The 18,222-nt window shown below is 41.8% G+C and overlaps 1 protein-coding gene across 1 annotated transcript in view; it reads left to right on the top strand.

Moving 5' to 3' along the window:
- Positions 1-18,222, top strand: part of LOC124556216 (monocarboxylate transporter 10) — a 459,031-nt gene that overhangs the window by 287,873 nt on the left and 152,936 nt on the right. Inside the window, exon 2 of the mRNA XM_047130204.1 lies at positions 16,383-16,531. Coding sequence (XP_046986160.1) covers positions 16,383-16,531 — 149 coding nt within the window. The remainder of the gene's footprint in view (positions 1-16,382; positions 16,532-18,222) is intronic.

Raw genomic sequence — 18,222 nt, 5'->3', positions numbered from 1 at the left:
CCGCGCGACCGCTACGGTGGCAGGTTCGAATCCTGCCTCGGGCATGGATGTGTGTGATATCCTTAGGTTAGTTAGGTTTAAGTAGTTCTAAGTTCTAGGGGACTGATGACCACAGCAGTTAAGTTCCATAGCGCTCAGAGCCATTTTATTGTTTTTTAATATACTTTTCTACTGAAAAAATCTTCCTTGCTTCAGTATCTTAGTTTATAAAAGAGTTAAGAGTGTTTACCATTTACAAAATTATGTGCTCCTCTGTGTACTCTCATGTGCAGGAAAACTCGTTTCCATATCATGAACAATTCACATATTAAAAGATGTGTTACGATTTGTGCAACTCGCTCTGGATATATTTAATTGGATGTGTGGAAAACGTGTACACAGAAATTTTGGTTATTACACAGTGGGTGATCTATAGGAGAACGAATCTTCTCTAGCTTCTCAAGTCTCAAAGTAATCACAAGAGCAAGAGCAACCCCAAAGTTATTTGCAACCCTTCAGTGATGTAGTTGAGATATTGTAGCAATTATAGTGGCGTCATCTCGTTAGTGGCGAACTTCTGGCACGTTTTTTTCCGAAAACTTGCGGAATGCGCCGTGTGGGGCAGCCTGTGAGTTCCACTTTAGAGTAGCGCGGCGCAATAGTCTCTAGCCACCTAAGTGTCTAAACGGCCACTTCCTGCGGACTACTGCACATTTCAAGAAAAGGGACGAAGGTAGATTAGAGCTTAATGTCCGCCAACTTCGAGGCCATTACAAACTGCGCAACAGTCCAGATTCGAAACACGTGAGGGAACGCATCGGGGACATTATTTAATCCGCTTCTCCTGAATACTGATCCAGTATCTTAAACTCTTCCCCGTTGCGCACTGAGTCATCCTCCTATGTTTACACAAGGGTAGGTCAGGTTAATATTAGGATAAAATAACATTTTCTGTTAACAGTACTTATTCTTTGATAAAATTTCTGTTTTATTCCCTGGAAACTTGTCGCAGTACTCAGGTACAACCTGAAGCACATACTGCTCTCGTTTCTCGTTTTTGGTAAATAACTTACTGTAGTCCTCCATGAACATGACGAAACGCTCTGCCGAATCACTTAACACTTTCAATTTATGAACTACATGTAGGTCGTCTGCGAAATATTCATTTTTCGTACCAAAGCAAAGGTTTCTACTTTTCATTGAGAGAGTTAGTAACCTACAACTAATACCAAGGAGACAGTTAAAAGAGACAGTCACCACAAATGATCATTCATTTTTTGTGAAGCCACTCGAAGAATACCACGATTCACATTTATCTAATTTTGAAAGAATTGTGAAATCCAAACAAGGTATTTTGGCTGCAGAAGAAGAACAGAACCACGTTTCGATGTACGCGCTGTCGAGTAAAATGCAAATATCGCAAACTGTATTATGTTCTTCTTGCGATAATCTTTACTTAATAAACATTTTCAAGTAAGAAATAGCACTCACCGCACGTCCTACGTGATGAATATCCTCTGGAGCACGAAAGACATTCAGTGAAATGGTGTATTTCCAAGGAAAATGGTAGTTAATTGGAAAATCAGTATGTTTTTATTGTTGGTTTGATTGATGATACGAAGTTTCTAATTTTCGCATCCAGTTTCTCAGCTCTCGTGTCGGAATTAGTGTTTTTTCCGACAAATCATCACATCTTGCACCGCTAGTGGGACGCTTTGACGCACAGTATGTGCGCGGGTATGTAAATGATTCGACCACTACGGTCGCAGGTTCGAATCCTGCCTCGGGCATGGATGTGTGTGATGTCCTTAGGTTAGTTAGGTTTAATTAGTGCTAAGTTCTATAGGACTGATGACCTCAAAAGTTAAGTCGCATAGTGCTCAGAGCCATTTGAACCATTTTTGTAAATGATTGGAGTTGCAGTTCTCTGTGTCAGGCAGAAGGACCACGAGAGTATATTAGCGTTGTTGGTGCTTTGTGTTGTTGTAATGTCTGGTAAAGTATGCAAGAGGCATTAACAGCGACAGATATTGAGTTATCTATGTGGAGGACATGGAGATGCCACATACTCGTGTCAGACACTGTTACCAACACCTGACAGGGTTTGAAAGGGACCTCATTGTGAGTCTCCATTTGGTCAGCTGGTCGAATCTTGTAATATTATATGTGTGGGGCATTCAGATGTGACAGTGGTCCGACGTTGAATTGCATGGAGACGTGAGAGCAGGCATACTCTTCGTCAAGGTGTCAGTGACGATATCTGACCGCCACAAGGGTGGATCACTGTGCTGTGCACCGATAATATCGTAACCAATTCACATCTGAGCCTGCCATCCGATAACAAGTAATGAACTCCCTGAAACATCCTGTATCATCCCGCACTATTGTTCATAGACTAGCAGCAGCAGCTGGACCAGGAAATTACTCTTCCATGCGTAGGTTGCTGTTAACTCAATGATACAAACAGTTGCATATGGTGTGATGCCGTGACTGGTGATCATGGATTGTAGATGAATGGCGTTGCACTGCCTTCAGCGATGAATCGTGGTAATGCACTACCTGCATGACCATCATTGGTGAGACTGGCGGCGACCTTGGGAGCAGACCCAATCTTCCATTGGTTTGGGCTCCTGGTTTAATGGTGTGGGTAGCCAGCGGATATGACGTGAGGTCCCGGCTGGTAGTGATTGAAGGAACTCTTGACAGCGCAGTGGTACGTCACGAATATCCTGCGTCCTCATGTGTTACCTCTCAGGCGACAGTATCATGGAGTCATTTTTCAGTTGCTCGTCCACACATGGCACGTGTCTCTATGAAATGTCTGTTGAGATACTCCTGTCGCCAGCAAGATCCCCAGATATGTCCCGATACAACGTGTGGGTCCTGCTCGGGCGTCAGATCCCCCCAAGTGGCAGTGCCCAGGGTATCAAGGACCAATTACAACACATCTACCTTTCCATCTACATCCACATAGATATTCCACAAGCCACCGTACGGTGCGTGGCGGAGAGTACACTGTACCACTACTAGGTATGGGCCAGCTTGTCTCTGAACCGAATAAGTGCATACGTCCAGACCAGAGTGGATGCAACTTTATACTGCTAAGTGAGGTCAAACCGCCAAGTTCCTTGTAAATTTGACTCGGTTTGGTAGTCACTGAAATACCATCGCATACAATCTCAACTCATGAAGTTTCATTTCGTTTCCTCCTTCCGTTCTACATGCTTCACTTTTTTTGTCAGGCAATGTATATAAAATGCTTCACGAAGTTTATCCATTTCAAAAAACTTTTATTTTTTCTAACACTCCTCCTTCAACATACCCATTCGCTGGCAGACGTATCCTATTTTCCAACACACCGGCTACCAGTATCTTCAAGGTCATGAAACAAAAATGTCCGAAGGGTAAGAGACACATATCTGCCATCTAAATGATAGAGCGAGTTAAAAGTAGAAACAAATAAAGATAAGGAAAAATAGTAAGGTAGACACTATAAGCTTAGTTCATTATTCGATTTAAAAATAAAGGAAATAGAAACAGGAATGCATTTTATAATAAACATTCACATAAATCTAATTGTAAATGTAACGGTCCACTGTTGTCATCAAGAAAGTGGACTACACTAAGTAAATAAATAAATAAATACAAAAAACTTTGCTATAGTGTCGGACACCTCATAGAAACATCAATCTCCTAGAAGCATTGCTCGCAGAACGGGGCTGAGGATCTCGATAGAAAAGTCCAAATTCATGACGAATAACAAATATGGACCGAAATTCCTTGAAACAGAGATAGAGTAGATTATGATGGTATGGAAAGGCCAGTGCTTCGGTGACTCCAGATTTGAAAATGAGCTGGGGGAAAAGCGGGGTTAGGCGGTGGTAGTAAGTTCCTATAGGACCAAACTGCTGGGGTCATCGGTCCGTAGGCTTACACACTACTTAATCTAATTTAAACTAGCTTTCGCTAAGGACAACACAAACACGCATGCCCATGCCCGAGGGAGGACTCGAACCTCCCACGTGGCGAGCCGCGTGAACGGTGACAAGGCGCCTAAGACCTCGCGGCTACCAAGCGCGGGGGGGGGGGGGGGGGGGGGGGGGGGTTAGGCGATTGTATCTCAAAGATGGAGAGAGCATGTGGTCTGACTAAAAGCGTTTACAACAAAAAGGGCATCTCCTAGAATTCCATAATAAAACGCTACAATACTATGGTCAAAAAAAGTAGTAGATCCTGGAAAGGAGAAAAGGAGAAACCTACGAAAATGATGGGTGCGATCCAGACTGAGACCGGGTGGAAACTTCAAAGTAACAAAGAAGTCTTCCAGAACGTGGAGAGTATCTCGGAGTTCATGAGGGAAAGGAGGCTGGTATTTCTTAGCGACTGCACAGAATGTACAAAAATAGTCTATTCAAATAAACATTTGATTATCTCTGGCACAAGAAGACATTCCCGAAGTGAATTAAAGAGGTTCGGGGAAATCTTGAGAGGCTCAATACCCTGTAAACCCTCATGTTAGAATGGGACGTGTTTCGAAACAGAATACGATGTTTGAAGGAGTTTCAGGTTGAAAGAAGAGCTACAAAGACCGAAAGAACATGGATAGTAAACAAAAGCAACAGTAAAGCGACCATATGAAGGGCTACTGGAAACACTTTAACTCCGGACAAAGAGGACAAAATGAAGTTGTAACGTGGTCAGTTCGAAAGAAAAAAATAGTCTTTTTCTATTTACTCAGTAGTGTTACACAAATGGGTTCCGTAGTGAAACGTGACATCAGTTTGCAGCAGAGTAAGCTGTCTCACTTCGGGAGGAAGAAATGGTAACTAGTGGATCTCCTTACGAAGGGACCCTAAGTGACATACAGTTAGCCGGCGTGCATATAGCGGACTACATATTTAATGACATACGCTACAGTTGCTGCTCATAAAACGCATAAATTGCTCGTTTGATTTATCTGTGCTTGTATCAATTTGCATCTGACGACAACGTTAGGCGTCGTAGATGCCAGTCGATACATCTTTTCATATACAGGGTAGTAGACACGCATTTAAAATGGCAGTATAATATCTGAATATCTAGGATAGGATTTAAAATATTTCCTGTTGCACATAGAATAGTGTTGAGGCAGTTCAGTCACATAAGACCAGCTTCATTACGTTAATACTCTGTATCTATGAAGTCCCAAAGGCTGGATCTGTGTTAATAATCAAGCACATACAAAAAGTGAATAGAAATAAAATGAAATCCGAAAGATACGGAAAGATAGCCGTCTTCCTGTGACATTTTATCAAACTCCGTACTACCACCGAGCGAGGTGGCGCAGTGGTTAGCTCACTGGACTCGCATTCGGGAGGACGACAGTTCAAACTCGCGTCCGGCCATCCAGGTTTAGGTTCTCTGTGATTTCCCTAAATCTCTCCAGGCAAATTCCGGGTTGCTTCTTTTTAAAAAGCTTGTGGTCCGTCTCTAATGACCTCGGTGTCGACGGCACGTTAAACACTAATCTCCTCCTCCTCCGTACTCCCGCAGTCACTTCTTTCTCGGAGGTTCTGGCGAGATGCTTACATTAAATGTAGGGAAACGCAACGGATTTGATGTGAAGTCTAATACCTATTGCTCCTGCTGTATTTGTTAAAACAGTCACGAACGAAAAATAGGGGAAAAATAATTCGTATACTCGCAAATTTTTGTACAGTGGTAGGAGGAAGTGCATGGGCAACATACTAAAAATAATGACAGGCAGCGGATGGGTGAGGATGGAGGGGGAGGGGGATAGAAATCACGTTTTTATATTTTTCTTACATAACTCGAAAGATGGAGTCACTAGCGAAAACATGTTGCAGTACAAAATGAAACAACGTTAAATTTCCTATTAAATGTGCTATTAACTTTTTCTCTAGGGCTAACAGTTTGCACAACTAACAGTTTGCACAATAGAGGGGTTGGAAAAACTGCAGGTTATTGAAAAAACACATTTTTATTATTATTTTTAATGTCAACTGGACTTAGAAAGTAACAAAATGTGTATTACTTATTATAAACAAACATCTTGTCTTGAATGTGTCAAAAATCAGCAGTTGAATCTCTCGCATCACCTTCTTACAGATCTAGTAACGTTTGTCACTTGCACACGTACTACAGCACTTGACGCACACCATGGAGCATGGAGTGATTGCTTTCCGACATCCATATAGTCCCTCACGCCCAGCAATACATTGGCAAAACATGTTGTTCTGTACAATAAACATTTTGTACTTGATGTATAATGACTGGCCGAAAGTAAAAGAGCAAACTGCGGTAGCTTTGTGTTGGCTATCGTGGTCAGTATGTTGTAAAGCAGTGTACATCGTCTTGGAGTCACTTGATGATTAATTAATGAATGGTAGGGAAGGTACTTCACTTATTTCACCATTAATTGTGTTACTCACTGACTGCATAAATCACTTACATTCAGGAATTGTTGTTACTTGTAGAATTGACTGCACAGAGTGGAGCCATTACCACATATTTACAGCATATCTTGCAAGGTGGCTGTGAATATGTAGGTTAGAATGGAACGGATCACGTCCAATCTTTTTACTACAAATTTTCATTTCTTCCAGTACCTCGAGCAACCACCCCACGGGTGCAGTGTGCTGCACTTTATGTATTATGGTTAATATCTTAAATAGAATGCTTTTCTGTAGCGATATGCTCGCCGAGGATGTTAAAGACGTTAACCACAATATGTAAGTGCTGTACACCGCACCCAAGCGAAGGTTTTAATAAATCGAAATTTATAGTAAAAAGAAAAATTCTCCAGAAATAATACTCAATGAGCAACGCGAGTACTATTTTTGGTGACCTACTTTGAATAGTGGATAGTGGTTTCATATCATTAATGTGCCGACACAGAGTAAAATCCAAGTCTAGAACGTTTTCTACGTGGAGGACTGCCAACACAGATTCTCCGTCATCCCCACGGCTCACTTCTCTCTTGGCTTAACACCGGCTGTTACTCACTCTCGCAGGAAGGTGTTGTCTCATCCACAGGGGACAACCATTGTCAGTTAACACCAGTTTTAATATCAGACCGAAGCACAGTTTACATCTAAATCATACTCCACAAGCCACCTAATGATGTGTGGCGGAGGGTACTTTCGGTACTACTATCTGATCCCTCCAACCCTGTTCCAGTCGCGAATAGTGCGTGGGAAGAATGATTGTCGTTAAGCTGTTGTTGTTGTTGTTGTTGTGGTCTTCAGTCCTGAGACTGGTTTGATGCAGCTCTCCATGCTACTCTATCCTGTGCAAGCTTTTTCATCTCCCAGTACCTACTGCAACCTACATCCTTCTGAATCTGCTTAGTGTATTCATCTCTTGGTCTCCCTCTACGATTTTTACCCTCCACGCTGCCCTCCAATACTAAATTGGTGATCCCTTGATGCCTCAGAACATGTCCTACCAACCGATCCCTTCTTCTGGTCAAGTTGTGCCACAAACTTCTCTTCTCCCCAATCCTATTCAATACTTCCTCATTAGTTATGTGATCTACCCATCTAATCTTCAGCATTCTTCTGTAGCACCACATTTCGAAAGCTTCTATTCTCTTCTTGTCCAAACTATTTATCGTCCATGTTTCACTTCCATACATGGCTACACTCCATACGAATACTTTCAGAAATGACTTCCTGACACTTAAATCTATACTGGATGTTAACAAATTTCTCTTCTTCAGAAACGCTTTCCTTGCCATTGCCAGCCTACATTTTATATCCTCTCTACTTCGACCATCATCAGTTATTTTGCTCCCCAAATAGCAAAACTCCTTTACTACTTTAAGTGCCTCATTTCCTAATCTAATTCCCTCAGCATCACCCGAATTAATTAGACTACATTCCATTATCCTTGTTTTGCTTTTGTTGATGTTCATCTTATATCCTCCTTTCAAGACACTGTCCATTCCATTCAACTGCTCTTCCAAGTCCTTTGCTGTCTCTGACAGAATTACAATGTCATCGGCGAACCTCAAAGTTTTTATTTCTTCTCCATGAATTTTAATACCTACTCCGAATTTTTCTTTTGTTTCCTTTACTGCTTGCTCAATATACAGATTGAACAACATCGGGGAGAGGCTACAACCCTGTCTTACTCCCTTCCCAACCACTGCTTCCCTTTCATGTCCCTCGACTCTTATAACTGCCATCTAGTTTCTGTACAAATTGTAAATAGCCTTTCGCTCCCTGTATTTTACCCCTGCCACCTTTAGAATTTGAAAGAGAGTATTCCAGTCAACATTGTCAAAAGCTTTCTCTAAGTCTACAAATGCTAGAAACGTAGGTTTGCCTTTCCTTAATCTTTCTTCTAAGATAAGTCGTAAGGTCAGGATTGCCTCACGTGTTCCAGTGTTTCTACGGAATCCAAACTGATCTTCCCCGAGGTTGGCTTCTACTAGTTTTTCCATTCGTCTGTAAAGAATTCGTGTTAGTATTTTGCAGCTGTGACTTATTAAGCTGATAGTTCGGTAATTTTCACATCTGTCAACACCTGCTTTCTTTGGGATTGGAATTATTATATTCTTCTTGAAGTCTGAGGGTATTTCGCCTGTTTCATACATCTTGCTCACCAGATGGTAGAGTTTTGTCAGGACTGGCTCTCCCACGGCCGTCAGTAGTTCCAATGGAATATTGTCTACTCCGGGAGCCTTGTTTCGACTCAGGTCTTTCAGTGCTCTGTCAAACTCTTCACACAGTATCATATCTCCCATTTCATCTTCATCTACATCCTCTTCCATTTCCATAATATTGTCCTCAAGTACATCGCCCTTGTATAGACCCTCTATATACTCCTTCCACCTTTCTGCTTTCCCTTCTTTGCTTAGAACTGGGTTTCCATCTGAGCTCTTGATATTCATACAAGTCATTCTCTTATCTCCAAAGGTCTCTTTAATTTTCCTGTAGGCGGTATCTATCTTACCCCTAGTGAGATAGGCCTCTACATCCTTACATTTGTCCTCTAGCCATCCCTGCTTAGCCATTTTGCACTTCCTGTCGATCTCATTTTTGAGACGTTTGTATTCCTTTTTGCCTGTTTCACTTACTGCATTTTTATATTTTCTCCTTTCATCAATTAAATTCAATATTTCTTCTGTTACCCAAGGATTTCTACTAGCCCTCGTCTTTTTACCTACTTGATCCTCTGCTGCCTTCACTACTTCATCCCTCAAAGCTACCCATTCTTCTTCTACTGTATTTATTTCCCCCATTCCTGTCAATTGCTCCCTTATGCTCTCCCTGAATCTCTGTACAACCTCTGGTTCTTTTAGTTTATCCAGGTCCCATCTCCTTAAATTCCCACCTTTTTGCAGTTTCTTCAGTTTTAATCTACAGGTCATAACCAATAGATTGTGGTCAGAGTCCACATCTGCCCCTGGAAATGTCTTACAATTTAAAACCTGGTTCCTAAATCTCTGTCTTACCATTATATAATCTATCTGATACCTTTTAGTATCTCCAGGGTTCTTCCATGTATACAACCTTCTTTCATGATTCTTAAACCAAGTGTTAGTTATGATTATGTTGTGCTCTGTGCAAAATTCGACCAGGCGGCTTCCTCTTTCATTTCTGTCCCCCAATCCATATTCACCTACTATGTTTCCTTCTCTCCCTTTTCCTACACTCGAATTCCAGTCACCCATGACTATTAAATTTTCGTCTCCCTTCACAATCTGAATAATTTCTTTTATTTCATCATACATTTCTTCAATTTCTTCGTCATCTGCAGAGCTAGTTGGCATATAAACTTGTACTACTGTAGTAGGCGTGGGCTTCGTATCTATCTTGGCCACAATAATGCGTTCATTATGCTGTTTGTAGTAGCTTACCCGCATTCCTATTTTCCTATTCATTATTAAACCTACTCCTGCATTACCCCTATTTGATTTTGTGTTTATAACCCTGTAGTCACCTGACCAGAAGTCTTGTTCCTCCTGCCACCGAACTTCACTAATTCCCACTATATCTAACTTCAACCTATCCATTTCCCTTTTTAAATTTTCTAACCTACCTGCCCGATTAAGGGATCTGACATTCCACGCTCCGATCCGTAGAACGCCAGTTTTCTTTCTCCTGATAACGACATCCTCTTGAGTAGTCCCCGCCCGGAGATCCGAATGGGGGACTATTTTACCTCCGGAATATTTTACCCAAGAGGACGCCATCATCATGTAATCATACAGTAAAGCTGCATGCCCTCGGGAAAAATTACGGCTGTAGTTTCCCCTTGCTTTCAGCCGTTCGCAGTACCAGCACAGCAAGGCCGTTTTGGTTATTGTTACAAGGCCAGATCAGTCAATCATCCAGACTGTTGCCCTTGCAACTACTGAAAAGGCTGCTGCCCCTCTTCAGGAACCACACGTTTGTCTGGCCTCTCAACAGATACCCCTCCGTTGTGGTTGCACCTACGGTACGGCTATCTGTATCGCTGAGGCACGCAAGCCTCCCCACCAACGGCAAGGTCCATGGTTCATGGGGGGGGGGGGGGGGGGGGGGGGTTAAGCTGTATTGGCTCTAATTTCTCGAATTTCCTCCTTGTGGTCAATGTGGGTGGAAATAATATGTTGTTTGACTCCTCCTGAAAAGTGCTGTCCCAAAATTTCAATAGTAAATCTCTCCGTGATGCACAACGCCTCTCTTGTAACGCTCTCTCGCCAGCTAAACGATCCCGTGACGAAACGCGCCGCTCTTCGTTGGATCACCTCTATCTCCTCAGCCCTACCTGATAGGGATCTCAGATAGATGGACAATACTCAAGAATCGGGCGAACAAGCGCCTTATAATCCACTTCCTTCGTGGATGAGTTGCGTTTCCTTAAGATTCTTCCGATGAATCTGTCTTGTGTCTACTTTTCCCACTATCTGTTTTATGTGGTCATTCCACTTAAGGTCGCTCTGGATAGTTAAGCCTAGATATTTTACGGCAGTTAGATCCCGTTTATTCAAAATATAGAAATTAAATTTCTTGGTATACTCTTTGTTTCAACTGGATACCGTCTGATAATTTAGTTTCTGTTATTATGTAACATTGACATAGTTTTGTGGATGTTATATTTGTATTGGGATAACGAATTTCGTGTACGTTTTTGAACTTGTCTCCACAATTTTATAAGTGTCATGATAATGTTCGCGTTTCCTTCTGTTTGTTTCTCAAAACTGTAACTGGACGTCCTTGTGCGCCACCTGCTAGTTATAACTGGTAAACAACTTTGGTCGCGGGCGAGGACGCGTAGCGATTAATGTGCTGCAGGGTTATACACGCTAACAGCCATGCTTCGACAAGCCTTTGGATATTGGGCAGTTACGCTTAGTAACGTTGCTGTTATCTTTCACATTGTTCTTAGCTACTACTTATAGTGTTAGCATGCAGATTTTTTACTATTTTTAATATTTTAATATTTTTATAAAAATGATTTTTAAAATGTGGTTTTACCCCACATCATTTAACAATAAACATACATTCCATACCACTGAAACACTATTTTTATAATCTATGATTTTTCAGTTCCCTGCTTTCCGCAAGCTACTAGTACTAGAGAAAAAAATGAGTAAGACATTTTGTACAGATAATTTAATGTAGTTTACTTTTGAACTGAAAACGCGAAAAAGTGCCCATCAGATTCCTCCCCATGTCCTCAGGCTAACCCCTAACGGGTCAGAATTTTTAATACGTTGTTCATGTCACTACCTACCACCACCATACAAAAATTCGCAACTACACGAGTTATATCCCACATTACTTCTTCTTTTGGTCTTCGTTGACTGTGCTATATGTTTAACTAAGTTCACTGGTTGAATAAAAATTAATACGGGCATTACAAATCCAATTGCTTCTGCTCCTATTCATTTAGGGTCAATAAATTGCAGAGCCTCAGAATAAGAAAGTAAATTAGTGGTTTTGAAACAGGAGTTAAGTAACATAACATGAGATATAGTAGGGATATCGTGAGGAAAGCCCAAACAGAATTAAAAACAGGACAGGTTTTATTGTAAAGGAATAGGCCAGGGCAGAATTTAGGGTGTGGGTTTTACTACAAAACAAGATAACTAAAAACTCTATTAGATGCAACGAATACATCCTCACCAGGATAGCAAAATTAGTTCCAAAAAGAAACAAAATATATTGCATGGAAGTCATTCAAGTCTATGCATCAATCTGCTCACGCTCTGGTGTGAATGTAGAAAATCTCGATGCCGTGTTGGAGAAACCGATTAGTGACAGCAAGTCGCACTGCAGTATGATAGTGGAGAACTTTGGATAAGATACCATAAACGATGTTAGTAGATTGTGCTGACATGAACAACACGTCTGTGCTTATCTCGTTCTTCGAAAAGGAAACAAGTAGAAAGTGGACTCTCCTTGTACCAACTGAAACTAAAAATAAGACAGGCTACAAGAAATAATAAGTCCACATTTAGTGGTCTAGTGGTTAGCGTCATTGCTTCTAGATTTCGAGGCCCCGGGTTCGTTTTCAAACCACGTTGGAGATTTTCTTCCCTTGGGGACTAGGCATTTGAGTTCTCCTAATCATATTATTTCATGTTCATCGAAACGCAAGTCGCCGAAGTGGCCTCAAATAGAAAGACTTGCACGCGACCGCCGAACAACCTCAGATGGTAGTCATCAAAGAATAAAGAGACTTCTAAAGCTCCTAAACCACTTTCGAAATGTAAGTGATCATAGGCTCGTAAGATGAAGAGTGGCAACAGATACAAAGCTAGAAAGAAACAGACTCTCCGGTTAGAAAGCCTGAAATATGGCTGATGGGAATATAAGGACAATGAGTTATAACAAATTAAATTAAGCAACAAGTGCAGCATCTTAGGAAATGAAAATTACACTGACATAGACGATAGGTGGCTATTATGTAACTAAGTTAGTTAGGCAAACAGCCAAAGACATTGCAAGCATGAAGAAAGCAGAATCTCAATTAGAATAGGGCGTCTATTAAAGAGAGAGATCGTTTCGAGCTACGGTAATAGGAACATGATAGGATGTGCTGAATTAAACCAAACTATTCACAAAGGTAAGAATTATTATTTTTTATTTTAAGTGCACTGCACTTTACAAAAGGTTAATTCTTTCTTAAACTACAGTATACTTAAGGAAGGGAGTAAACAAACAAATAGTTTGCAGAATATGGTCATCCAAACAAACCTATTATGATTAAATGCCTTCAAGAGGATGTCGGACTATAAATGAAAAGTTTGTAAGAGAAACTAGCCGGCCGCGGTGGTCTCGCGGTTCTAGGCACTCAGTCCGGAACCGCGCGACTGCTACGGTCGCAGGTTCGAATCCTGCCTTGGGCATGGATGTGTGTGATGTCCTTAGGTTAGTTAGATTTAAGTAGTTCTAAGTTCTAGGGGACTGATGACCGCAGATGTTAAGTCCCATAGTGCTCAGAGCCATTTTTTAAGAGAAACGATTGAAAATAAAGAGTAGGAAGAAAAACAAAATATATTGGGTAGACATCAACGTCTGTCTACTGAAATGGTAGGTGGCGCAGTGACTAACAACACAGAGAAAATCTTACAGTCATTTGAAGATTTCTTAACATGTTTCTGTCCTTCAAAAGATGAAGCAGGGTCACAGATAAATAATAACGGAAATAATAAAATTCTGGAAGTAATGCCAAACGAGGTTTATAAAGCCTTTTGTAGTATGAAGAACGTGGAGGTACCGTATCATGTAGAAGTTTCAGTACAAATGATTAAAACTAGAGGAATATTTATACAAAAGAATTTTTAAAATTATGCATAGAATGCTTGCGAAAGAAAATAATTCCCTGGAACTGGAGCAACGCTGCAATTATTCTATTTGCAACGGAAGGGAGCAAATATTATACAAAATATCCAAGAAATTCTAAATATCAATAATGCAAAGGAGTAAGTTAGCTTTAGAAGTGTTTACAGCACAACTAGTCAGGAATCAGGGACAATATAACAGATCAGAGAAATGAGTATCAGTTACCACCGTGTCTGGCATTTAGAGATTTTGAGATAGTTTTGACTCAGTTTCAACAAACACTGTACTCACATCCAGTGACAAACAAGGCGTTGTTTCAGCCTATGTTAATACACTGAAGAATACATACGTCAGTGCTAGGTCTCCATTAGACCTTACCCTGATAGTGAGAAACTCAAAATTGTTGGAGGAGTCACGTAATACCATATCACTAAACTATTCTCAGCAGTCTTAGAAGAAGTAATCAGTTCCTTAAACAAGAAAAACATAACTCCCACGTGTCAATGGCGTATCTGAAGCAGCCTCGTTTTGATGGTGACATTTTGCTACTAGGCTTTAGCACTGTTAAAGTTTATAAATTGGAACAGTGTAGCGACATAACCAACTCTTTTTTCCGAGAATCTCTGTCTTCCCCTGCTGTTTTTATCCTCAAGGAACATGGAAGGTATTCCTTGATGCCTTAACACATGTATTATCCGCAGTGGTTAGCACACTGGACTCGCATTCGGGAGGACGACGGTTCAATCCCGTCTCCGGCCATCCTGATTTAGGTTTTCCGTGATTTCCCTAAATCGTTTCAGGCAAATGCCGGGATGGTTCCTTTGAACGGGCACGGCCGATTTCCTTCCCAATCCTTCCCTAACCCGTGCTTGCGCTCCGTCTCTAATGACCTCGTTGTCGACGGGACGTTAAACACTAACCACCACCACCACATGTATTATCATCCTGTCCCTTCTTCTTGTCAAAGTTATTCACGTGTTTCTCTCTTTGCCGATTTAGCGGAGAACTTCCTCATTTCTTATCAGTATGCCTAATTTTTAACATCCTTCCGTATAACCATATCACAAACTCTTCGACACTCCTCTTTCTCAGTTCTCCCGTAGCCCATGATTTCACTTACATCCAATGCTTTGCTCCAGTCGTACAGTCTTAGAAATTTCTTCCTCGACCAACATATCGAACTTTAAATAGTAGAAATTAACAATGTACTCAGTTAACAAAAGGGCGAACTGATTTAATTTGAACAGCTGTAGAGAGACGAATACAAATGGCCTGCAGTGTTTTCGGGAAATGGAATAGGTTCTTCTAAAGTAATTTCATGATGTACTTGTAAAGGATAGATTACGGTCAATGAGTTTTACCAGTTTGCAATGAGACATAGACTTTTGATCTGAAACCCATTCGAAAACTGAGGTTTGCTCAGCGAATTATGGAGATTTATCTTTTTGGTAACTAGTAACAGAGACCGGAAAACAAACAAATACATCAGGTAATAGTCCGCTCCCGGTAGCTGAGTGGTCAGCGCGAGAGAATGTCAATCCTAAGAGTCCGGTTTGGATTCCCGGCTGGGTCGGAGATTTTCTCCGCTCAGGGGCTGGATGTTGTGCTGTCCTAATCATCATCATTTCATCCCCATCGACGCGCAAGTCGCCGAAGTGGCGTCAAATCGAAAGACTTGCACCTGGCGAACGATCCACCAGACGGGAGGCCCTAGTCACACGACATTTACATTTATTTTTACAAGACAATAAACTTCAGTGAATGACGTAAATATCAAAGTGAAGGTGGGCCGCACATGTAGCCAGGGGAATCATCGATGGTAGATGAACCAAAGAAATTCTTTGCTGGATTCCAAGACAGAGCAAAAGACCCAGACGACGATCTAATGGAATATGGGTAGGTGGCATTAAAAAAAACAGCAGGATTAACGGTCGATAGCACATCAGGTTCTTGCTACTGCTTCTCTGTACCTTTAAAGCAGAAATAACAGAAAATGTGAAACTGACTATAGCGTAACCATAAACATACTAAAATTGATAACCATGCAAGAGTGTTCAAAATGGTTCAAATGGCTCTGAGCACTATGGGACTTAACTTCTGAGGTCATAATTCCCCTAGAACTTAGAACTACTTAAACTTAACTAACCTAAGGACATCACACAACACCCAGTCATCACGAGGCAGAGAAAATCCCTGACCCCGCCGGGAATCGAACCCGGGAACCCGGGCGCGGAAAGCGAGAACGCTACCGCACGACCACGAGCTGCGGACACAAGGTCCTTAAAATCTAAGTTTGTGCATTAAACATACCTGTAGGTCCCAGTCAGCGGCCATATTGTTTTTTTAATAGTCAAGTATAGTCAGGAAAAGTATCAGGTACCAAACTTTATTATCATCATCGGGCTTAAAAGTCAAAAACAGAAGCTTATAGAAGTACAAGTAAGTTTATCTATAATTATGTAACCGTGTACGATAAAACTCTTAATCTGTAATACTTCTTGGTAATGACAGAATAAATCATATGTGTGCGTTATGTGCTTCATATATGCAGTGACTTAGATGTAAGCCATGGGACACAGAAATAGACGAAATAGTGACGAAGTACTTGCATGCATGTTGCAGCTCTCGTTGGTGCCCTGGCCATGGGAACAACTTTCATCCTCTCTCCTGTTGCGGGCGTCCTCACCGACCGCTTTGGAATCCGCCTGACAACGTTCGTTGGCGGCGCGCTGGCCTCGGGTGGAATGTTCCTCTCCTCTTTGGTGGAACCAGTACGTAAGCATTAAATCATACTGTTTACACACGTGGCAGAAGCTATAGGTAAATCCTCACTGGATGGCTTAGCCCTTTCTTTGCCTGTGGCCACGTGCGAGAGCCCCTGCTTTATGTCGACTATCTAGCTTATCTGTGGCTTGATAGCGAGTAGTGGCGTATACTTGTAGCTATGACTTCTAGCGGTCACCTCTAGCACCCGGTTTTGGAATAGCACGCATCGCCCGCCTTTCCGAGCTTTGAGCTTACCGATTTAGCTCAGGTTTCAATGTGCACTGTCTGTAAGTTGTTTCTTGTTTCTGATTATACCAGTTTTTGGTGATGTTTTATTATGTTTAAGCAAGTCAGTACTACTAGTCATCTCATACTAAACAAAAAAACGATGTGTAGTGTCAGTCCGTAACCATCGTCAGGTAAGGGTCCACTCATCTCCTCTTCACCGCTTGTAACCACGGAACCTGCAAGCTGTTGACCTGAGAGAAGCTATATCAGCTGCTGGATGAATTACGAAATGATCAGAAGTCAGCAACCTCCGACAGTGACAATGAAAGTGAAATAGTCGCACCGCGTAATGCTGCATTTCCTTTATGTGGATGTAGTCACAGTCCAGAATAATCTTCAGCTGCTCAAGATACACTGTGTATGAAGGAGTCAGAGTTGCGGCGATTGCAGGGGTTGTGGGGACATCAATGTGCTCGCCAAAAACAAAGCACTACACATCAATTGTCCCAAACCTTGAGAACCACATGTTAAGCGGGTAAATGAAACAACACGTACAATTGTTAACGGAACATAAGGAATGTTTGCACTGTGCAGCACAATGAGATATTCCCTTTCTACATCTACGTGGTTACTCTGCTGTTCACAATAAAGTGCCTGACAGAGGGTTCAATGAACGACCTTCATGCTGTCTCTCTACCGTTCCACTCTCGTACGGCACACGGGAAAAACGAGCACTTAAATTTTTCTGTGCGAGCCCTGATTTCTCTTATTTTATCGTGATGATTATTTCTCCCTATGTAGGTTGGTGCCAACAGAATGTTTTCGCAATCGGAGGAGACAACTGGTGATTGAAATTTCATGAGAAGACCCCCTCGCAACGAAAAACGCCTTTGTTTTAATGAATACCACTCCAATTCACGTATCATGTCTGTGACACTATCTCCCCTATTTCGCGATAATACAAAGCGAGCTGCCCTTCCCTGTACTTTTTCGGTGTCATCCGTCAGTCCCACCTGATGCAGATCCCACACCGCACAGCAATACTCCGGAATAGGGCGGACAAGCGTAGCGTAATCAGTCTCTTTGGTAGACCTGTTGCACCTTCTAAGTGTTCTGCCAATGAATCGCAGTCTTTGGTTTGTTCTACCCACAATATCATCTATGTGATCGTTCCAATTTAGGTTATTTGTACTTGTAATCCCTAAGTATTTGTACCAACTAATGTGCCAGACGTGTGGTGTTACTCTCTGCCTTGTCTTCTTCTTGTGCCCTTGTCCTACATCGGTGCAGGGTCGGTATGGTTACTGACGGATTTGGCATGATTAGTTTAAGGGGTGGCCGGATGCCCTTCTTGTCGCCACTCCCTTACCCCCTGGGACGGAATGCGTGTACCCACCGACTGTCTGCGTCTAATATTATCCATGTGAAAGCTGTCGAAGTTTTCGAAATATTTGCGAATTGTGTAACG

Source organism: Schistocerca americana, chromosome X (genome assembly GCF_021461395.2).
Source record: "Schistocerca americana isolate TAMUIC-IGC-003095 chromosome X, iqSchAmer2.1, whole genome shotgun sequence".
Taxonomy (NCBI): domain Eukaryota; kingdom Metazoa; phylum Arthropoda; class Insecta; order Orthoptera; family Acrididae; genus Schistocerca; species Schistocerca americana.
The sequence above is the reverse complement of the archived record's forward strand: the minus strand, read 5'-3'. Positions and strand labels throughout refer to the sequence as shown.